At 39.5% G+C, this 21018-nt stretch overlaps 1 protein-coding gene across 4 annotated transcripts in view; it reads right to left on the minus strand.

Moving 5' to 3' along the window:
• ASXL3 (ASXL transcriptional regulator 3) overlaps nucleotides 1-21018 on the minus strand; it is a 160574-nt gene that overhangs the window by 74306 nt on the left and 65250 nt on the right. For 3 of the 4 annotated variants that reach the window (XM_081150242.1, XM_081150239.1, XM_081150238.1), the window contains 2 exons: nucleotides 19671-19779; nucleotides 3917-4038 (listed from right to left, as the gene is read on the minus strand). In XM_081150242.1, coding sequence (XP_081006368.1) covers nucleotides 3917-4038; nucleotides 19671-19779 — 231 coding nt within the window. The remainder of the gene's footprint in view (nucleotides 1-3916; nucleotides 4039-19670; nucleotides 19780-21018) is intronic. The other variant, XM_081150240.1, reaches the window with a different exon arrangement.

Below are 21018 nucleotides of genomic sequence, written 5' to 3' on the forward strand. Positions count from 1 at the left end.
ACCCTAATCAAAAATAAAACCTAAAACCAGAGGCTCTTGTATTAACTTGGAATTTGCATAAACAAGTAACGCCTGCTTTATTTTAGCTGAAAAACACCACCAACGATGTAACTTAAGAACGCACTGAAAGTAATAAGCCCTTCCCTGAAAAATCTGAAAATACCACACGCTGTGAATGCTAAAATAATTACAAGTACACACATATGAAACAGCTGGCTGTGTCAGGCACCGACAACGTGCATTGTTGCCAGCACGCTAAATGTCCACGCCCACGTTCAGAAACTGCTATCGTGCAACATAACCTTTGGAATTTCGCAGTCCCGGTCAAACATATAAAGCTAAAGCAAAGTGCCAAGAACATATCTGCTTTGTGATATGAAGACGGAAAAGGGATGTGCAACTTTATGAATAAATTCTAAAACTCTACATAAATAATGCAGGAAGTCAAACCAATGAGAACACCACGGAGAGGCTGTTTCCCACCGCGTTACCTCCCGAAACAGACCTCCTCCTCAGTCGTTCATCTGACTCTGTTTAAAAACTTCCAGAATTTAATCTTTCTTAATTCCTCTTCTTTAAAATTCAAAATCTAATTCATCTCATACATTTTAGGATCATTACAGCTAAAATAACAAGGCAGAAAGAAGACAGGAAACAAGGTAATTTTCAGCAACCTGTTACTCTCCAGACGCTTCTGAACACGCGTATTCAGAGAAAAACAAAAAGCAAACTACTGAAATCACAATATATTATTGATGCAATTACACCCAACATATGATGATAACTAACATTTTGACGATCAGGAAGAAGGTGGTTCCAAGTATTTAGGAACAAAGAAAGCAATCGATGTCAATAGCCAACGGCACTATCGCCTCCATAGTTACCGGCCTGTACATGCCTCGCAGTCGACAGCATTGCCCAGGAAAAACCACCCTCTACAGCCACAGGCTTCAGGGCTGGGGTAGGGGGTGGGCTCAGGACTGGGAAATATATCTGGCTTATTTCGTATGGTGGTTTGCTTTAAATTATTATTTGTAACTATATTGAAGAGTATAAAGTTATTGGATTTTGATGTGGCTTTTTTTCACCTACTTCTGAGAATCTACACTGGCCAATGTACACTTGAACTACCAAAGCCCTGCTGATTCAGAATATACTTCTAGTAAAATGGTGAGCTCATATACCTGAGTGCCTACCACTAACATATGCTGATACTGAACATGAGCAGTCTGTGTTTGGAAATAATACTCTTAATGACTATGCTATTTTCCTTTCCTTACATTATACAGATGTTCAAGAATGTAAATTTTCTTTATGTCAAAAATTCACCTATCCTGTTATATAACACATGCTGAAAGGGGATATGAGTTAAGAGGGGACTATCTGAAACCATGACTCTGGGTTGAAATGTCATCCCCAAGATTTACTCACTGGACGGCCTTAGGCAAGTTCTCTAACTCCTCTGGACCTTAGTTTCCTCGTTTGAAAAATGGGGATGCTAGTACATACTTGAAAAGATTTGTGTGAGGATTAAATGGGATAGCACATGTAAAAGGCAGAGCATAACGCCTAGGATTCAGAAAAGTAAATGTCAGCTAATGCAACTATTATTCGGGTCATTCGGCAGGCCCTACATTCATAAAATTATGATTTGTGCATGTAAATACATACACAAAACATATTCACAAGCACAGAACACAAATATGTGGATATATGTGTCTATATGATATATACACTTACAAAACTTCTACAGGACCATTCAGCTATCCAAAAGAAAGGTAAGCTGCAGATTTGCTGAGCTGCTACAATTTAAAATGCCTCATGTTCAGTCAATTTTTGAAATGCTGTCTTAAGAAATTCAGCAATTATAGGGATACTGAGCAAAATTCTGCAAGAACAGCTTTTCTTCTAAATGTATTTCCAATACGAATTTGATTATTAATCAAACATTAGCATAGCTGCTCTACAGTGTGCCATATTCCCCCGGTAACTCATTTGTTACTTGGTTATACAATGGGATGTTTAAAGAAATTAATAAGTAGCTCTTTCTGGACATCAAAAAGTTTTCAGTACAGATTTCTTGAAACAAGGCTTAGATCCTAAGCAAGCGCCACTTCCCCCGAACACATGCTCTACAATAAAACAAAACAAAAAACCACTAACTCAAAGTTGTGCAATGTTTTAGTGATTGTAAAAAATGTTTAAATGATATGAAACCAAAATGAAGGAAGTAAAAAGTAATGAGACGTGACAATACAGAGATGTCAATTTTTATCTTTGCATTCATACACGGGAGGATTTCACGGTGTGCACATTTTCTAAATCACTGCTCTTCAGAAGTATGAGTTTCATTTACGATCACATTTAGGTTTCTTAAATGCTACGACTACCAGTAGTATCCAGTTTTGTATCTTTTGTTCTAGCCTGGTTAGTATTTTATTACCTGCATCCTATTTACCACCTGAATAAGCCTGTCCTAGGCTTCCCTACCACCATCCACCCTTTATTTCAGAAATTTAAAAGGGACCTCAGCACTGAGTTCAATTTTGTTCTTTGGACTCTAAAACATTTCACAAGAACAATGATATAAAGAGCAAAGATTATCTGAGCTATGCAGGATGAAATATTGTTACTACCACGGATATAATCCCATTGAGTGTAAATACTGCAATTTCAATAATTAACACATTATAAAAAATAACATAATTCAGTACAAAATTGTTAAACTTCTTTCCTAAGTTTCTTTGTTTGAAGCAGAGGAAAAGTAGGTAGAGAGGGTCTAAACCTAGGAGGTTGGGTGTGAGTATTAAGAAGCTTTACAGATTGAAGGAACTTTTAAAGGAACGTTGAACTTTATTTTGAAACATCGTTTCTCTTTCCTTGTTATAAATACTCTCTCACTAGAATGACACCAGACTTGGTAAGGGAGACTGTCACACACGGATCAAAATAAAAATGTAAGAGTAAAGCAGTTACACAGGGGGAAACCATAAATTCAAGGTTGAATATGTGAACCTTCTATTTATTAACATTATTAGTATGACCATCACACAATGTCCCCATCTAACAACAGCATCTCCTCCGTTTCTTCCCTGCACAACTGAGCACGTGCCAGTGTGCCAGCCATAGCTACATGGAGGGAGTGATTACCATGGACTGGGCGCTCACTCCACCATGTGCTATCAGTGTTTCGTCTTGCTCAATTCTCAGATCATTCCCACATTTTCTAGAAATAGAATTTGAGATTCCGAGAATAAAAGTGGCTTGCCCAGAGACCCACAGTGAGCAGCAAAAATTGAAACCAGGGTATGTCCAAGCCCAGAGTTCAACCTCATAACCGTCACCTCTCACCTCTATCTCTGGACAAGGTCAAGACTGCTTATGTGTTATCAGGACCATACTGCAAAGGAAACCTCCATTCAGCACCAAATAAGCGTTGGCTCATTAAATATAGATATTCTAGATGTAAGCAAGCCACAATTACTATTTTTCTTATTTGTAACTTAATGCATCTCGGTAATGAAAAGGAAATTAATTATCTGTTTATTTTTTATGTCAACTGTCAGATAAACACGAGACCATAAATGGAGACAACTGTTTTCAAAACATTCATTGCATTTATGAACCCAATATGGTTATTACAAATCACATGCAAAAAAAACTTAATGTAAGTTTTTATATGTTTCCAAACACATTTTCTCTCTTCTATTTTACATCAAGGTACTCAAAGAAGCCTCTCCTCACTTTTAGCATAGATTAAAATTAGTGCACTAAATATTATGGAAGTGGTTGAATTCAGGACATTTTTATTGTCTTCTGATTGCTATGTTCTTATTTATTGTACTTTCTCCACATAAGAACCCATTACCTTAAGCAGGCAGAACCACACACAGAGAACAAATGCCAGCTGTCTTACCTGTTTAAGAGCCTTTTTGGTGTGCTGCTGAAAGGAAGACACTAACTTGCTTTGTACTGCTGTGTTAGTAAGGCTTGAATCTCGAGTGGAAGATGCTTCCTCAGTTACCTGCTTTGCACAAACTGGAAACAGAGAGAGATAATGATATTACTAATTTGAATTCCTTTTTTTTATATCCACTGTAATTAAGTCAGAGCTTTTCTCCAAATGAAAATGAATACCTAAAATAAAGCAAAAGAGCAAAGTAAAAAGAAGAGCATCTAAATTTGAAAGAAGGGATTATTTAATAACTGCATGGCCACAGTTACATTTAACCTAAGTCTCCATTTTCTTACCACTAGTTGATGATAATGCCTATGTCATAGGGCTATTGTATGGACATAAAAACGAGCAGAATATCTGCCTCACGAGTTGGGAGTCAGTAGAGACTTTGCAAATCTGAGTATGGAGGTTAGGCAATGCTTAGTATTGTGAAGAAACAATCTAAATTAATGAAATTGCTTTAAATCTATCAACCTTGGAGGCTGTAATTCTTTCCTCCTACAAAAGGATGTCCATCCTCTCCTATGGGCCAAGTTACATAGTATGGAGAAGAAAAAATGAAATCCAACATGCTGGGTGTCAATTTTAGACAATTATTTTCAAGAAAATTGAGCCCTGTGCAGATTGTAATATGATTGGGCAGTTGTACCAGAGTCAAGCTTTCCTGTTGCTTACTCTACAAAAGACATTTTCTTAGAAAAGACTGTTTGTTTGTTTTAAAATACATTTTTATTGATTTCAGAGAGAAGAAGGGAGAGGGAGAAGGGGAGAGAGAGCTAGAAACATCAATGATGAGAGAGTCATCCTTGATCAGCTGCCTCCTGCACGCCCCTTACTGGGGATCCAGCCTGCCACCCGGGCACGTGCCCTGCCTGGGAATCAAACCTCGATCTCCTGGATCGCACAGGTCGATGCTCAACCACTGAGTAACGCCGGCAGGGCAAGACTGCTTTTTTTGAAAAACCAACGCGTTGTTGACACGGATAACCAAAGGGCCCACATTCACTTGCTTCTCTGTGAAACCTGTGGGAGTCCTCAAACCCTCCACCTGAGAGACCAGGAGGAGGAGTGGCTCTGGCAAGAGCACCGGTGCAGGCCCTTGTCTGTGCACACTAGGGGCGAAAATCACAGTGAGGAGGTGCTATGCTTGGTGGCCCAATGGAGGCATATGTCAAGGGAGGAGGCAAGAGGAAGTCAGATGGCAGAAAACAACTTAAGAACATAGTGTAAAAGCTCAAAATGGGACTTTTTAAGGGCCACAAAGTTAACACTAATCAAAGAAAATTTTCCAAGGAATAGTAGCTTGGGAGGATTCTGACCTTAGTGTAGTTAAAAAAAAAAAAAAAGGTAGAGTACAAATTATTCTAGTCAAACATGGAAGCATATGGAGGCACCCAGTGTTGAGAGCACTCAAACAGCTTTTGATAGACTCAAACACATACTGCCCAGAAATAAAAATGCGGTTCATGAAAGATAATGTTTGGAAAAAAGAGTTAATCAAATTTTGTTTTAATACAGAAAGTAATCAGGAAGCCAAAATCCACACGTTTTGGAAGATAAAATAGTTAGCTATTAACGCCAGGCACTTAACATATGTGATTTCACTTCATCCTTGCAGCTTCTTTGCAAGATGGACAGGTATTATCTCCATACCGGAGAGAGGGAACTCGAGTTCAGAAAGGGTCAGTAACTTGCCCATAGTCACACCGCCAATGAAACAGTTGAGCTGGATTCCAAGGCCAGGCTCCTAATTTTCCACTTAAAATATTTGGTCTCAAAGCCAAGAACTGATGCAGAAAATTCAGTGTCTAAAGAAGCTTAATTTACTTGTATCATGTTAGCAGTACTGAAATGGAAGTTAATAAGGGCACAGGGAACAACTCATTTAGCCCCTGACATGAAAAAATTGAGAACTGCTCCTGAAAATGATTGGCCCAGGAAATGCTATGGTTAAAGTAGCAAAAGGATTTGCCCATGGATATAGTGAGAGAAGTCTTTGAATTAAAGATCAGGTGACTATTTCTATTTGATACAATATGACATTTTCCCTTAAAACAGTCTAAATGTTCTAGTTAAGCAACATTTTATCACACTGCCTGCATAAACCACGGCCTCTAGGCTTCTCTCCATGAAATGGTCACTAGAGTCGTTTGTAACACTTTGACAAAGCTTACTTATCAAGAAATATTTTTAAAAATCATCAGTTTACAAGATAAAGATTAATTTATTTTTATGCTGATTACATTGATGGCCTCTTCAATGTTCTGAAGTCTCTATGAAATGTGACAAATTAGAGGGTGGGGGTGAGAGGAAGCTGGCAGGTGGAATACAGGATCCCAGGTGACCAGGCCTAAACGAATGGTCATCCTAGGCAGAAGTAAAGTGTGCATTAGAAAATATGTGTAATCACGTTTACATTCTTAGAGCGGTATTTCCATCTAGAAAATGGAAACTTACTGATTAAGAAGAAGAACCAAATGCAGTACATGGGTATTAGGGACTTTATGGAAAACACGAGAATGCTCTGCCTACTGGACATCTAAACAAATTTACCAATTTTCTTAGGAAATGATATTCTTCATAAGTGTTTCGAAGGTAAACTTCAATGCAGCAGGATCAAAAGCCAACAAACGTTTAATCAGTGTACGTGTAATGAAAGCCTCGTGGCCTCTGTATTTTCTGACTGCTACAATCAGCCGCCCTTCCTGAGGGCAACAGAGACCTAACTTACAACTTGCTCTCTCTCTCCCGGACGTAGGAAACCACTGGCATCATGATATCTATTTCAGCATCACCACATATGCTGTGTAGTTTAAGTCCACTATTAAACTCAGTGTTAGCACTGATTCACATATATTTACACAGTGTTTCCAACAGAAAGATTTTGTTCAGTTTAGAGTCCGGAACTTCAGATGGAAGGCGGAATAATAAAACTGAAACAGTGTCAAAAAACACTATGAGGTTTTTTCTCAAGATGATTCATTTCCCTTTAAACCAACTCTATTTTGCTTTATCTTGCCTTCCAAGACCCCAGTGAATCATTATGAGAACTCCTTTACTTCCTAGGCACTTTTCTCCCCAAACCTTCTTTCTAGAATTTAGTCCTATTTTTCTAGGTCAAACTATTTTCCCTAATTATTTCTGATAAAGTAATTATAGAATCTTAACGAATGTAAATGTAATTGAAAATAAAATCTATAAGTGAGTATTCCTTTGGCTTAAAAATACTTTTAAGGAAAAAAAAAAGAAAGAAAAACACGGGTGGGGCACAATGCAATGAATCCCTAGATTTCAAACAGTATGTGTGTGCACGTGTGTGTCGTAACTATACAGACTCAACATGGGCATACGTGTCGCATAATTTATTTTTTTGCCATGTATATGATGAGGGTGATAAATGTACAAACACTAAGTAGTTGGACTGTGCAGGTTCATGCAGATTTATATTCTGACACAACACATGGTTTCTACTTTTACCTATTCCTGCAGCTTTCTTAATAACAGATATGATAAATAAATAATAGAGGGTTTATTTTAAACAGCTGCCTGAGTATTTAGCTAAGGGACTTCGTCTGGCCTCTGAAATCCAAGCCAAAGAAAATTAATGTTAAAGAAAGGACCAGGGGAAATCCCTGTAGGTGAAGTTACAACAGGAGCCAGGAAACTGAAGAATTAGGACAGATGTTTTATCCAATAAATATCAAACACTGATGTGCAGCTTAGAAAGTGAAATCTCCTTGGCATTCAAAACAGAACGGGAGCTCTTTTTCCTAACCACGCGCTGGCACCATCGCAAAACCAATGCCAGGATTTTATACCCTGGAAGCCCCACTAGACGGCCCGCTCTTTCCTGGGTGGACAAACTGAAGATGAGGGGGAAATGTTAGAGGTATAGAAATACGATTTCCGTCTACACACCGCTTTCCTGCCCCGACTGGGAAAACCAAAAACAGAGTTCAAGGCTAATTTGCTGCTTTTAAATTCGAACAGTTACTGGGAGTCTCAGGATTTGCCGCTCATCTACCTCAGCTCTCACCCTCAGATTCCCAGAGCCGTCCTCCAGAACATTCTGCTGAGAAAGCTCGGGAGCAAAGCGGGCGGAGGGCCGCAGGCCGTCAGGGGACGGGCGCGGAGGCGAGACGCGGGGACCGGTCCGGCAAGGCTGCGCCTCGGCCTCTCCTCGGCCTCCGGGCGGCCGCGCTCCCCGCTTCTCCGTTCACCGTCCACCTTGAAAGGTGACCCAACCGGGTTAGGAGTCATGTTTTTAAAGTCGAGTGCCAGAGAGAAGGTAGGGTGGCATTCCCCCCCATCTAGCTGCAAGGGGGCTTTGCTCTTTAACCTGAGACACAAAGAAGGGAGGAATCCGAACACAGTCTTGGCTCTGTCCCTCCTTCAGTCTCGCATCTTGGTCGCCTCCCCAACTCCCGCCCCCTCCGGTCCAGCCCACAGAGACCCTGTGGTATTTCCTGAACACATATACTTGCTGTATTTCTTGCAATTGCTCTGACTGTCCCTCTTCCAAGTACCCTTTCGCCATCTCTCTGCCTAGCAAACTCATTTTTTTTAAATTAAAGTTATTCAGGTAACACTGGTTAATAACATTATATAAATGTCAGATGTACAACTTTATAATACAACATCTGTACACTCTAGCCTGAAGTCTAGTTTCCTTCTGTCCCTTGTATTTCACCCCCTTTACCCTCTTCATTCTCTCTCCATCACCCTCTCCTCTGGTAACCACCATTCTGTTGTATCTGTGAGGGTTTTCTGGTGGGTTTTTTGTTGTTCATGTGTTGCTTTTTGCTTTATATCCCACATCTGAGTGAAACCATATGGTTCTTGTCCTCTTATATCTGACTTATTTCACTTAGTATAATACTCTCGAGATCCATCCATGTTGTTGCAAATGACAATGGTTCATCTTTTTTGTGGCTGAGTAGTATTCCACCATATATATATATAAAACAACCCAGGTGTCCCTCAACAGATGACCAGACAAACTCATCTTGACAGACCAAACTCAAACAGCCTCCCCCAAAACTTTCCCGACTATCCCAGTCTCCGAGGTAGGCCTACTCCTCCCCCAACCATGTTTCTGTGGAACTTAGCATACGAATTAACAACAGTTCCAGATTGGCGAGGTGTCTGCCTCACCACCCACAGACTCACCAACTCAGGGAATTACATTTGTAGACACAGAGCAGTTGATCTATAAATGTTTATTAAACTAAACTGTCAAATTTATCATTAAGTTTATCTAAAATATCTCTTTTTAAAGCTAATTTTCAATTACCGTTTTTAATTAGAATTCACGGAAGGGGAGATCAGCAAAGCACAGTTTTCCATTATGGAGAAGCATATATATAAAAGGTGAATTTTTTTAACTTTGAAAATAGAAGCCTTATTTTTAAAATGTTTAAATTATCCTAAAGTCAATCAGGGAAAATATGGAAACTGAAGCTCAAAGCATCCTATGCAAGTCAGTGGGAAGTCGTATGACCTGCCACTAAATGTAGACACTCTTCCTTCTGCTGTCCTTACTCACTGCCTTATTTTAAGATGACAGTCACAGTTTAGAGGCTTTGCATAGTGAGAAAAAAAAAAAAATAAGTCAAAATTAGACATCCCAATGCTTGAAATGGCAGGAGCTATGTGGGGACAGAACCACAAAACAGACCAGGATCTTGCATAATATAGTCACTGCAACAAAAGTATCCATTGCAATGTGTCTCACTAAACTACACAATAAGTAACAGGCTATCTGAGGTGACTGGTGTTCAAAGGTCTAACCAGGGCAGGAAGAGGGGCATTCTTTGATCAATTTAATTTCTATCAGCTCCCCCTCCAACTATTCCCCTTTCAATTTTCGAAAACCTCATACTAGATGATCTCAAATCAAAACAGTTATCCGTAGAAATGGTCCTAACATACACAATAGGCTTAATACAGTTTTTATAAATAAAAAATTTAAATAAAAAACCATGCCGGATGGCGTGGCTCAGCAGTTGAGAATCGACCTGTGATCCAGGAGGTCGCCGTTCGATTCCCGGTCAGGGCACATGCCCCAGCTGTGGGATCGATGTCCAGCAGGGGGCGTGCAGGAGGCAGCTGATTAACGGCTCTCTCATCACTGATGTTTCTCTCTCTCTCCCCTCCACCTTCCACTCTCTCTAAAAAAAATCAATGGAAAAATATCCTCAGATGAAGACTAAAAAAAACCACCCATACAGTATATTAAGCACTGTGTGCCACATGTTAGGATTCAATCGCATTTTAAAAGAGGGCTGGGTCATAGAAGAAGCTTATTTCTTTTTTATTAATTATTCATTCACAGTTGTAAAACTTTTATTGCACACGCTCTGTACAAAATGCAGGGAGAAAAACAATGAATAAGACCCAAGTACTAATTTTGAGACTGTAACTTTTTTAAAATGTAGTTTTCAAAGAACAGTTGTAGAGAACTATTCATTTTACCTGAGAAAAACCAAGTCTATGAAAACCTAGTCATGATAACTCCAGTTTGTTTTGAAAGATCAATAAGCAAGTAAGTTGCAAGTATCCTTAGATGGCAAATAATCAAAAAAGCTTATGTTTGGATTGTGTTATACATATATATATATATGTATATATATATCATACATCCTACTTACATTTTCAGTTGTGTACGTCAGATATTCTGGAAATATATAGCAACAAAATGCATGCCAGAAAACTGTCAAAAACGGTGTCAAAGACCAGGCAAAATCCATCTGGCCCCAACTAAATCTTCCCTGGACTCTATTTCTTACAGAAAAAAAAAAAAAAATCCTTAATCCTTTTTTGATCCTAAGGAAAAATGTCCTCTCTCAAAGCATTCCTACTCCAAGGTAGATTTAAGTGTCTGGATATAAACAATTTCCCTTGTTGCATTCAAGAGAAGACATTCGAAGAGTATGAGATACCAAGACAGGCCAGCAATTAAATAGAGCAATAACAGCGATAAAGTAATGGAAACAATAATCTTCCCCTAAGAAACTTTCAAGGGAGAAAGCATCTGAACATTCTAAGTACTGATACTTGATAATATTTAGTACGATATAATCTATGAATAAAATAGACCTAATGTAACTGAAAATTTCACTGTATTTTCTAGCCTGCTTCATTAGCCCAAGCTAATAAACACAAACACTCCGTCACCAGAGCAATTTAGTTTTACTAATATCTCTGAATATCCATAAAAGTATCCCTGTAAACTCAGACAAGAAAAGAGAAACTCAAATCAGAAATAAAAATATTTAATGGGAAAAAAGTATCTTTTAGATACCAGGCTTTAGTCACCCAACCCCTCCTACCGCAGAAGCAGTACAGATTCCTCTCTCAGAATGAGGGACAGTAATTCCACAGCAAGCTGCCTACGTGAGGAAAAACATTAGAAGATATTTCTATTGTACTGCACAACGCCTGTGATGTTCTACAGTACTTTAGGTTCCTGAACCATCTACATGGAAATGTAGCAATCCACCTGGAAAGTGATAAATAGAAAAAAAGTGGGGAGAATATCATGAAAAGGTTGGTTCAGGTCAAGGGTAAGTGCTTCACTCATGGGCACTGATACTAATTACTTTATACTTCAACACAGACGAGGTAACTCCAGGGCACATAAAGGAAAGTGAGATAAGGTGGTCAGGTAGCTAACTGTCGAAGAAAAGGTTATATACCGCTGCTTTAGAGAAAAAAGAGAGAATGGATTATCTGGTATCAATTTTTAAAGTACTTTATTTTTTTTTAAGAGCATGAGTGCTTTGTTCCTACATATTAATCACAAACTACATAAATCAAGCTGAAATTTGGCTAGTTATGATGAGTAATTGTGGGAATACCTTTAATTTCGATTTTATTTGAGGGGAGGTTTGTTTTTATTATGAGATCATAGTCTCTTTCCGATCCTTATCTCTATATTATGAAATATTTCTCTCACAGCACAGAAAATGAGGACGGTACACTTAAATGTGCTAATTTATCTGCACTTAAAAAATAAATCTTTGTTTTCTTCCAGGGCTCCTGTATAAATCCATTCATACAAAACAAAGTTCACAGTTCAAGGGGAAATATGTAAGAAAAAGAGGTCCCTGATGGGCAAAAGAAGTAAAAAATAGCACCTAGAAGTAATGTTTGGAAGAGCTGGGCTAAGCCCTTTGGAGAAGTTAAAATGAAGGGGGCAGGACCTAGATGATGTCCAGCTGTTCTCCATCATGGGGCGGGAGGGGGCGGGGGTGGGGGGAGAAAATTCATTTAATTATAAACACAAAGATTTCAGCATAAGGAAAAAATTCTTGACAATAAAGGTTATCAAAATACAGAAAGACAAATATAAAGGGGCTGTGAGATTCCTATCCCTGTGGACACTCACTATTAGAATAGCCTCTAATTGAATCGACTGGTCTAAGTAAAATGCTGTCATGAGAGGACAAGGCCTCCATGAACTTCTGAAGTCCCCCATATTTCTCATGAACTGTGAAAACTGTGGGCTGGGATGAAAGGAGGGAAAACAAGAAAGAGTGGGCAGAGGAAGTTTTATATCCTGCCGATGGTCATTTCTGACTGTGAACAGGATTCTCTTTCCTTGGTATTTTCTTTCATGTGTAACTAAAACAACATAACTTTCGCGGACTTAAGTTTCTCTAGGCCACCAATGTAGAGCAGGTGTCTCCACGAGCCAATAAAGCTGTTCAGGAAAGTGCAGATGTCAGATAAAAGACAAATCAGCTGAACCTGAGAAAATTAGGGGCCCTGGCAGGAGTCCCCCCCTCATCTCCAGCCTGGTCTGGAAAGGCCACCAGGTAGGAATGGATCCTGAGCGCAAGGTGGGGGCACACGGGCCATCCTACGAGCAAGTGGCTGAAAACGCCTCCGGCTAAACAAGACCCATAAGGCCACGAGGAAGGAGCCGTCAGAGAGGGTGGCGACATCCTTTAAAGCCACTCAGAGCACTCTCTTCGCAAGGCCGCAGCCCCCACCTCCCCTCCCCCAGCCTTGTAGGAAACTGTCAGCGCCACTGGGGGGGGGGGGGCCGGTCCTTCATCAGCGCACCCGCGCTTCCTCCAGGAAGCCCCTCGTCTGGGGGCCACTGACGTCTCAGCAGCATCCCAGCCACACACTGCAGGTCATCTTAAAGCACTTTTCACTTTTGAAAAACTACCCCTCAAAGTGTGGCCTCGGAGGCAATAAAAACAAAGAGTGGGCTGAGTAAGGTTTCATTAAGTTAACACGACTCTGCCAAGAATCATACAATCAGAAACCCACTTATAAAACTGGCCCTGAAGAATAATGAAAAAGGACCATATAAAATCCTTCAACTGCTGGGATCGTTATTTACCCTGGGATCTAAGGACTAAAACATAGGATATATGTTCTCTCTAATTTTTCCCCCTAAATAGAGACTTAAAATACTAATTCCCCTGCTAGATTGCTGCTTCCTCCCTGAAAGCCATTAGGGTTAATAACATGCAGAACCTTTTTTGATCTCTGTGGATGAAAATTGTGCATTCTCCAATTTCCTCATTTTAAAAAATTAAATAGAACGGCTGCTTTTGATTTTAAACATGAAATATATTAGGGCCACAAAAAGAGAAGCTCATTTTCTTGTTAATAATAATTTATAAATAGAAGGTGAAAAAGGTGAAGACTATCTACTGATGGTATCATTTTATATAAAATATGTTGTATCGGTTCTGCAGCCAGCAATGTGCTGTAAGTCAACTTAATATGTGTGAGCAAACTTATGATATACCAATGTATTATGCTCACAAAACAACTCAGACACAAACATACCCATAAATCTCTGACTAGAATAGCCTATAAAATTCAAAATATTTTCTTTGGGTGACACAGATCTATACTTATATTGGCATAAATGGTCATGCGTTGTCAACAAAGATATATCAAGCGATTCACCTAAATCACTCTTCCATCTCTAGAGCTAAGCTTGTAAAATTTGAAGAGTTTACTTTCTCAAGTCTATAAGCCTAATTCTTATTAACTTGAGAAACTGTTTAGGAGTCAAAGAAACATAACACATAACTACAGTTCTGTGTCTTGTAAATTCTATAATCAATAATATACCACTTTTCCCACACTGTAAAAATTTTAAACAAAACTATAAAACAAAATATCTTGGCAAAGCAACTCCCACTTAAAAAGAATCTGTCGTTCCAGCCAGTTGATTGCAAGAGAAGGAATAATGCATTACTATTTTTATCTTAATTCTACCTAAGGACTCAAGTGATACTGATTGGAATTAAGCTGCTAAGATTTTTTTTCTTACCAGCTTTTGTAAAATGCTTTCTTTTCAAATACTTCTCTGCTTAACCCCTTTAATGGGACAGGAAATGCCAATTAATCTTGGTTAGTCTGAAATAACTCTGCAGTAGCAGAGGTCTATTCTTTGGATTGTCACAGGGTACCTTACAAAGTGATAGTTATTAGTCATCAACTCAATACCTCCCAATATTTCATTCCAAAGGAGGAAATGAAAGAGGGGGAGGGGGTAAGATTTAAAACACACACAAAACAGACGAAACAAAACAAAACAGATGGTGGCACCCACCTCTTCCCCTCCCTCCTCTTGCCCTGCCATTTCTCCCAGGTCCCCATGTCCCCACACGTGCCCCACCTTCTCTGATTATATTTTCAAAGTATATTTGTACAGCTGTAAGAAGTGTGGATATTATATCCATTCTAACTTGTGGTTCAAATATGTATTAGAAACAGAATAAGCAAGAAAATCACCTAAACCAGTTCAGTTTCATGGAATGAATTACCAATTTGTAAGAAATCATGTGGTATCCCTCTTCTTCATTTGGATAAGCCACAGGTTCCTCTTTGTCAGATTCTCAAGTTTATAATCAGAACAGATCCGGACGAATGTTGTTAAGGCAAACTGCACCAAGACTCCTGGCTAACAGTGTTCGCTGTGGTTCCAGCAGATTTTCGGTGTCACACACCTACCTGGGCTTGCCACTTGGATGAGACATTTAACCTCTCTAAGTTTGTTTTCTCACTGCTAATAAAATAACATAACAGAGCCTAGGAGTGACTATCTCACAGGAATGTTCTGAGGATGAAACAATATACATGGAAAGAGCTTACAAAGGCTGGGCATTATAAGCACTCAATATATTTTCAGTATCTAGGTTTGAAAATGAATCCTAAGGCCAGGTTAATGGACTATACATATATCATATTTACAGGGATTAAAAAATATACTTGTCCTACAAGAAGCAATTGTGGTTTGCAATAAGATGCAAAAGTGGGCATATCAAGGAACATGCAAGGAAATCAGCTATTTTCTATTCTTTCAGTGATTCCCCAAAGCAATTTCCCTAATGTAGTTTCAAAGGAGAGGCCAGAAAATCTAGTTTTGGTCATGTTAGCTGGAGATGCGTGGGGATGTGTTATTTTGTGAAGTACCCATTCACATTTCCAATTAGGGGGAGTTTGTTTATCATGCTTTGGTTTAATTATTGGCTGAGTGCTCTCACCCTCTCCCCGACCCCTTCCCAGCCACAAAAATCCTCCCACTGTTTCCTCTGAAATTCAGGATTAGTAATTAGCAAAACCTCCTATAATCTCCATCTTCTCTCTGAACACTCCCTTTGTATCTTAATCTACAAAACCTGGCTCTCTCTTAGGAACGCTTCTTCCCCTTCTACCCTCTCAGGCAACAGCCCTTCTCTTTTCCACACATCTTGTTCCACTGGGCTGGGAACGGGCCAGGTGACATCTCTTCCCCACCCCACTCCCTGCTGCTTAGATGCCTCTAGCCTTGTACCTCATGTCCTCAGACTATGGTACCAACTCCTCCTCCTTACTGCACTCATCTCCCAACTAACATCTGAATTACTCCCCTTCAGTTTATGAAGATTTTAGCTCTTAAATGCCATACCCTTGCAATGCTAGTTCTATCACAATTGTCTGTTTCAAAGTCCACACAGATGATTCTGTAATGCTGTATGGCAGGACCACCCTTAACATCTTCGTGCAAATAAGAAAAAGCAATGTTTCCTACCAGCAGGCCCTGTTCCATCCCATGACACTACGGTGAGGAGATGGGGGGCTGCTCACTTTCCGCCATGGATGGCCCCCCTCAGCCAGGCCACTCTGAAAAGTGAGTGCACACGCTGCCTAACCACTCAGGACAGCCTTAAGCCGAGCCTCCACCGTCTCTCATTTTAGACACATATTCCACAACGTTACCCTAAACTCGACTGAATACATTCCACTCGCACATCACCTCTTTTAACTCACTGTCTCTAGAACACCAAATCAAGCAATCCTACCCCAAAGAGACCTCCTCCCTCACACCATCCTCACACATGGTGTCTTCACGCACCTCGACGACCCACTTAAAATCCATGGAGATGGATCTTGACTCTGTTTCATGCACCTGCAGCTCCCTCGCCCCTCGCTCTTTGCATCATTGACGCCTGGCAAAATCCCAACTCTAGTCAAGTCCAACTCTGTACGTGTACAGTGGTCATGAACATGACAGGAGAAAAATGTACAACCATGCTGACTGGTCGCATTCAATTCAGGATTAGCAACCTTATGAGTGTCCTTAATGACGTCAGACTCTAGGCAAACATTTCATATCTTCTTAAGTCTATAAAACTCTTTCCTATCCTCACCCTCAGCTGATGGATGTTTCCTATTTCACTGAGAAAAATGAAGCAGTAAGAAGCAAGCTTCTATAAGCCCCTCTCCCACAGGTACCCACCGACCTTTATTTCCAGCCAAACACCCTGACTTTCCCTCTGCTTCCTTAGAGATCTTCTCCATACTACTAAGGCCTGGCTCTTCATCTTTTTAAAAGATCCCATTCCCTCTCATCTAAGCAAGCACATGCCAATAGGATACCCTCCCCACTGTCAAATTCTCCTCCTCACCTGGATTTTTCCATCAGTACACAATTATTTTAATATTTCCCTCTCGTTATTTTTTTAAAAGTTTCTCTTTGTTCCACTTTCCCTTCTAGCCATTTTCCCCACTTCCCTCCTTCCCTTTACTTCAGAAATCCTTGAAAGAACTGTCCACACTTGGGGTCACCAATTTCTGTTCTCCCATTCTCTTGAGCCCACTCTGTTCAGGTCAACAAAAATTGTCCTTGCCAAGTTCATCAATAGCTTCCCAAAGCTAGACCCAATAGCTATTTCTAAGTCTTCACTGTAAGTTGACATATCAAAAACATTTGATACATTTGAGTCGGTTACTCCCCAGAAAGACTTTCTTCGCTTGGTTTCCAGAACAGACAAATTCTCCTGTCCATTTATCCTCAGTCTCATTTGCTGGTTCCTATAATCCCTCAACTTCTTAAAATTCAAGTACCCCTGAGCTTAGTCTTTGGGCCTCTTCTCTTTCCAATTTACCTTCAGTTTCTTGGTGATCTCATTTCATCTATAAACTGACCATTCTCAAATGTACATCTCCAGCAAGGTTTTTCCTTGTGAATTTAAGACAGACGATCCAATTGTTGAACATATCAACCTGGTGGTTGAAAATGAATCTCATACTTAATATGTCCCAAACTAGCTCCTGATCAGTAACCCCTGCCCCAAACTGATTCTTTTGCATTCTTGCCATCACATTAAAGGCAATGCTCTTCTTCTGTTGGTTCACACCCAACCTTTGGAGTCATCTCTAACGCTTCTTTATTTCATAACTGCACTTATTTCAGCAGCTCCTATTGGAACTACCTTCATATATGCCCAGAATCCAATCCCTTATCACATCCACTGCCATCTCTTATTCAAAAAACCATCTCCTCTTCTCTAAATTATGACAATAGCTTTCGAACCAGTCTCCCTGTTTTTCCCTTGCTCATATATACTATATGAAGACAGACTGATATATATATTCTTGTATCTATATATATTGTACTTAGTGATCCCAAGTGAGATCATTTTCTTTTCTCTCACATCTCTACAATGGTTTAACATCTCACCCAAAGCAGAAGCCAACATCAAGGCACTATATAATCTGGTCCTGTAACTTCTCTTACTTCATATATTACCATCTTCTCCCCCTTACTCTCTCTGGCTCCCAACCACACTGGCCTCTTGATGTTTCTGGAACATTCTAGACACTCTCCTGTCCCAAGACTTTTATAATTGCTGCTTCTTCTACCTAAAACTCTCTCCCATTAAAATATCTTCTCCCTTGCTCCCTTTGAGTCTTTTCTCAAATGTACCCCTCTCTCCCACTTTTATTTCCTTATTTAATTTATTTTGCCCAATATCACGTGTCAGCACTGAATTAAACTATAAATTTTACATATCTGTCTGACTACTGTCTATCTCTTCGCCAACATCACATCCATGAGAGGTCTGTTTTTGTTCCGGATTTTCACTGTTGTGACTGCAAGGTCAAGCACAGTACTTGGCATGCAGTAAAAGCTCAACATATATGTTGAGAGAGACAGCATACGAGTGCTCGTGCAAATAGGGAGTATAACTGGAGGAATGACCCAGTACGATTGCCCTTTATTCTGCTGAAGGAGTAGTTTGCCACATTCACCAGTCCTTCCAGTAAGCCAGAAACTGCCACGCATCGCTGCTTTGTCCTGCTAACCAGGAAGGCCTGCCAAAGCTCACAGCACAATTACAATGGTGGAGGGTTGAGTTTTCAAAAGGTATAGGATTAGGGACATCAAATTCAATGAAGGTTGATTTTTTAAAAAGTCCACAAGGCTTACTTCAGCTATTTTACTAAGACAAGAACCTGTGTTTCCTACATTACTTCGCAATCTCTGCTGCAGATCAGATAGGCGCTGAGGCAGAATCAATCTCAGGGGGACCAACAGAAAGCACACCAGCTTAAAGCACAGCCGTGAACAGAGCACAAGGGGACTCCTGTGGCCATTAATAAAATAAATGGCTTTGGGCTATTAGTGAAATAGGATGTTTCTGCAAGGATCCTTTAAGGTGTGTTTGTTTACAGATAATTTACTGATTTCTATGAGTCCACGGACAGACTACTTTAATGACACAATCTTCTTCCCAAATCATGATCGGGGTCCACCTGTGGGACCAATGGGTAGAGTGGAAAATAAAGTCCAGCAGCTTTTGCAGAACAAAACTTTGCCACAACTGCAATACACAACAGAGCCATGATGCAGGTGTCTAGAGGAAGGTAAAAAGGAATTAACACGGATAGAATTCGGAGGTGGAAAATGCCCCCTTAGCCGGGTTGCTTACTTTTCTAAAGTGTTTCACAAAAATATAACTTATTTGGCCCTTGTTTCACTGTGAAGAATGTTAACACTAAGCTTAATTTACTATGGACAAACCTAGGAACAAAGCTATTATAAAACTATTATAATCACAATAGGAAATATCAGCATAATCACACATAAAACACCAGCGTTCTCAAGTCTCATGTAAGAATAAAACCACTGGAAACCCTCTGGCAACCCCCTCACCTTGCAAGAGAAATCTCCTGAAAATGCTCAAGATTATCCAGGGGAATTTATACAGTTGAAAACGAAAAGCGAAAAACTGTTTACTTTTCTTAGGTACCAACCTTTTGAATCAAAATTGTTTGATGATGCATCTAAGTAGGTGGTTAAAACTTAGCAGAAAATTGTGCCTATAGCGGTAGGGAATTCAGTTCGTGAGTTACTGAAACCCTACGTAACTTTGAAGGGCACGGGCTTGCACGCCGAAGCCATCCCGCTCACCTCCGTCGCCGTCCCCGCGGGCACCGGCCTCGGCCATCTCTGCGCCATCCAGCTCAGACTCGCAGCCTAGATCCAGGCTCCCGCCAGCTGCGCATGACGACTCCTCTTTCTGGATTGTTTTTAAGAAATGATTTATGGAGATGTGTTAGTAACTGAAAACGTTCAAAATTCCTTCAGAATCCTAAAGTATCATCACATTTACTTGTAATTTGAAATTTTAATCGTGATTTACTTTTTGATGGAAAATCACTCCTTAAAAACACGAACAAAACAAAACTGGGGAAAGCACATTGCCACAGCTGATTCTTTGGATAAACTTTTAAAATCTATACAAAAACTAACTTTCCTTTTCACATGTTTTCTTTTTTCTCTCAATCCTACATTCTTCTTTATGTTAGGAAATGGTTTAACAACTCAGAATTTTGATCAGTAGCTACGAAAAGCAACTAAAATAATACAAGTCCTTTGGTTAACCTGTGCTATTTTCTGAAACACACAGTGAAAAGAGCCTTGATCCTTAGTAGCTGAGAAAGAATCTTTGTTTCTTTGCCAGGTATAACTCTTAGCATTAAAAACAAAATCTTCTCAAAGGAAGTTAATGACCTTTAAATGTTAACCCACCATTTATTAAAGCAGTGACTTCTTTTTAATTTATGAGAAATAATACACTGATTTTACTTGTCCCGAGGTACATGACCATCAGCTTTTGTCCTCTGGAATTTTTCATCTTAGATGGTGTTTCCCATTCTAGATGAAAACGGGAATTGCACTAAACTAATTAAGACTCAGTTATCTGGAGCTTTTAGTTTTATTTCTCTATTATTCTCATATAACAAATATGCATTGTTAGTAAAACTTCCTTGAGATCACTGTTTGTCTTAAAAATCAAATAACCAATTTAAATCAGCAACTTTTCAAGGTGAATGGAGAAATTTTTTATTTTTATGAAATATAGAAAGGCATCAGGTGTGAAGCTATGTAACAACCGATGTTCATTAAATCAGATAGTTTGTGGCAACTGTGATCATCTTAAGCTCTTGGCTGATGATCCATGGCACTTGTCCATGTAAATTTTTAAGAATCAAGAATTTTAAGGAAGCCACAACTATTTTCCATTACCATATGTTAGAGTGAAACCACAGATATGCTTTCCTGAAAGAAAAATGTGATTGTTTATCCTTAATATGAAATCATTTGTAAGACATCTGAAAACATTTAAGAAGCATCAGGGTCATTCTTCTACCCTTTACACAAATCTAATTTTGTTTACCTGCACATTTCGGAGAAGAAAAAAAAAAGCATGATACATAGTAATAACAGGCATAATATGCAGAAAAATGCAACTTAC

This window comes from Miniopterus schreibersii (genome assembly GCF_964146895.1).
Source record: "Miniopterus schreibersii genome assembly, chromosome: 10".
In the NCBI taxonomy this organism is placed as follows: Eukaryota; Metazoa; Chordata; class Mammalia; order Chiroptera; family Miniopteridae; genus Miniopterus; species Miniopterus schreibersii.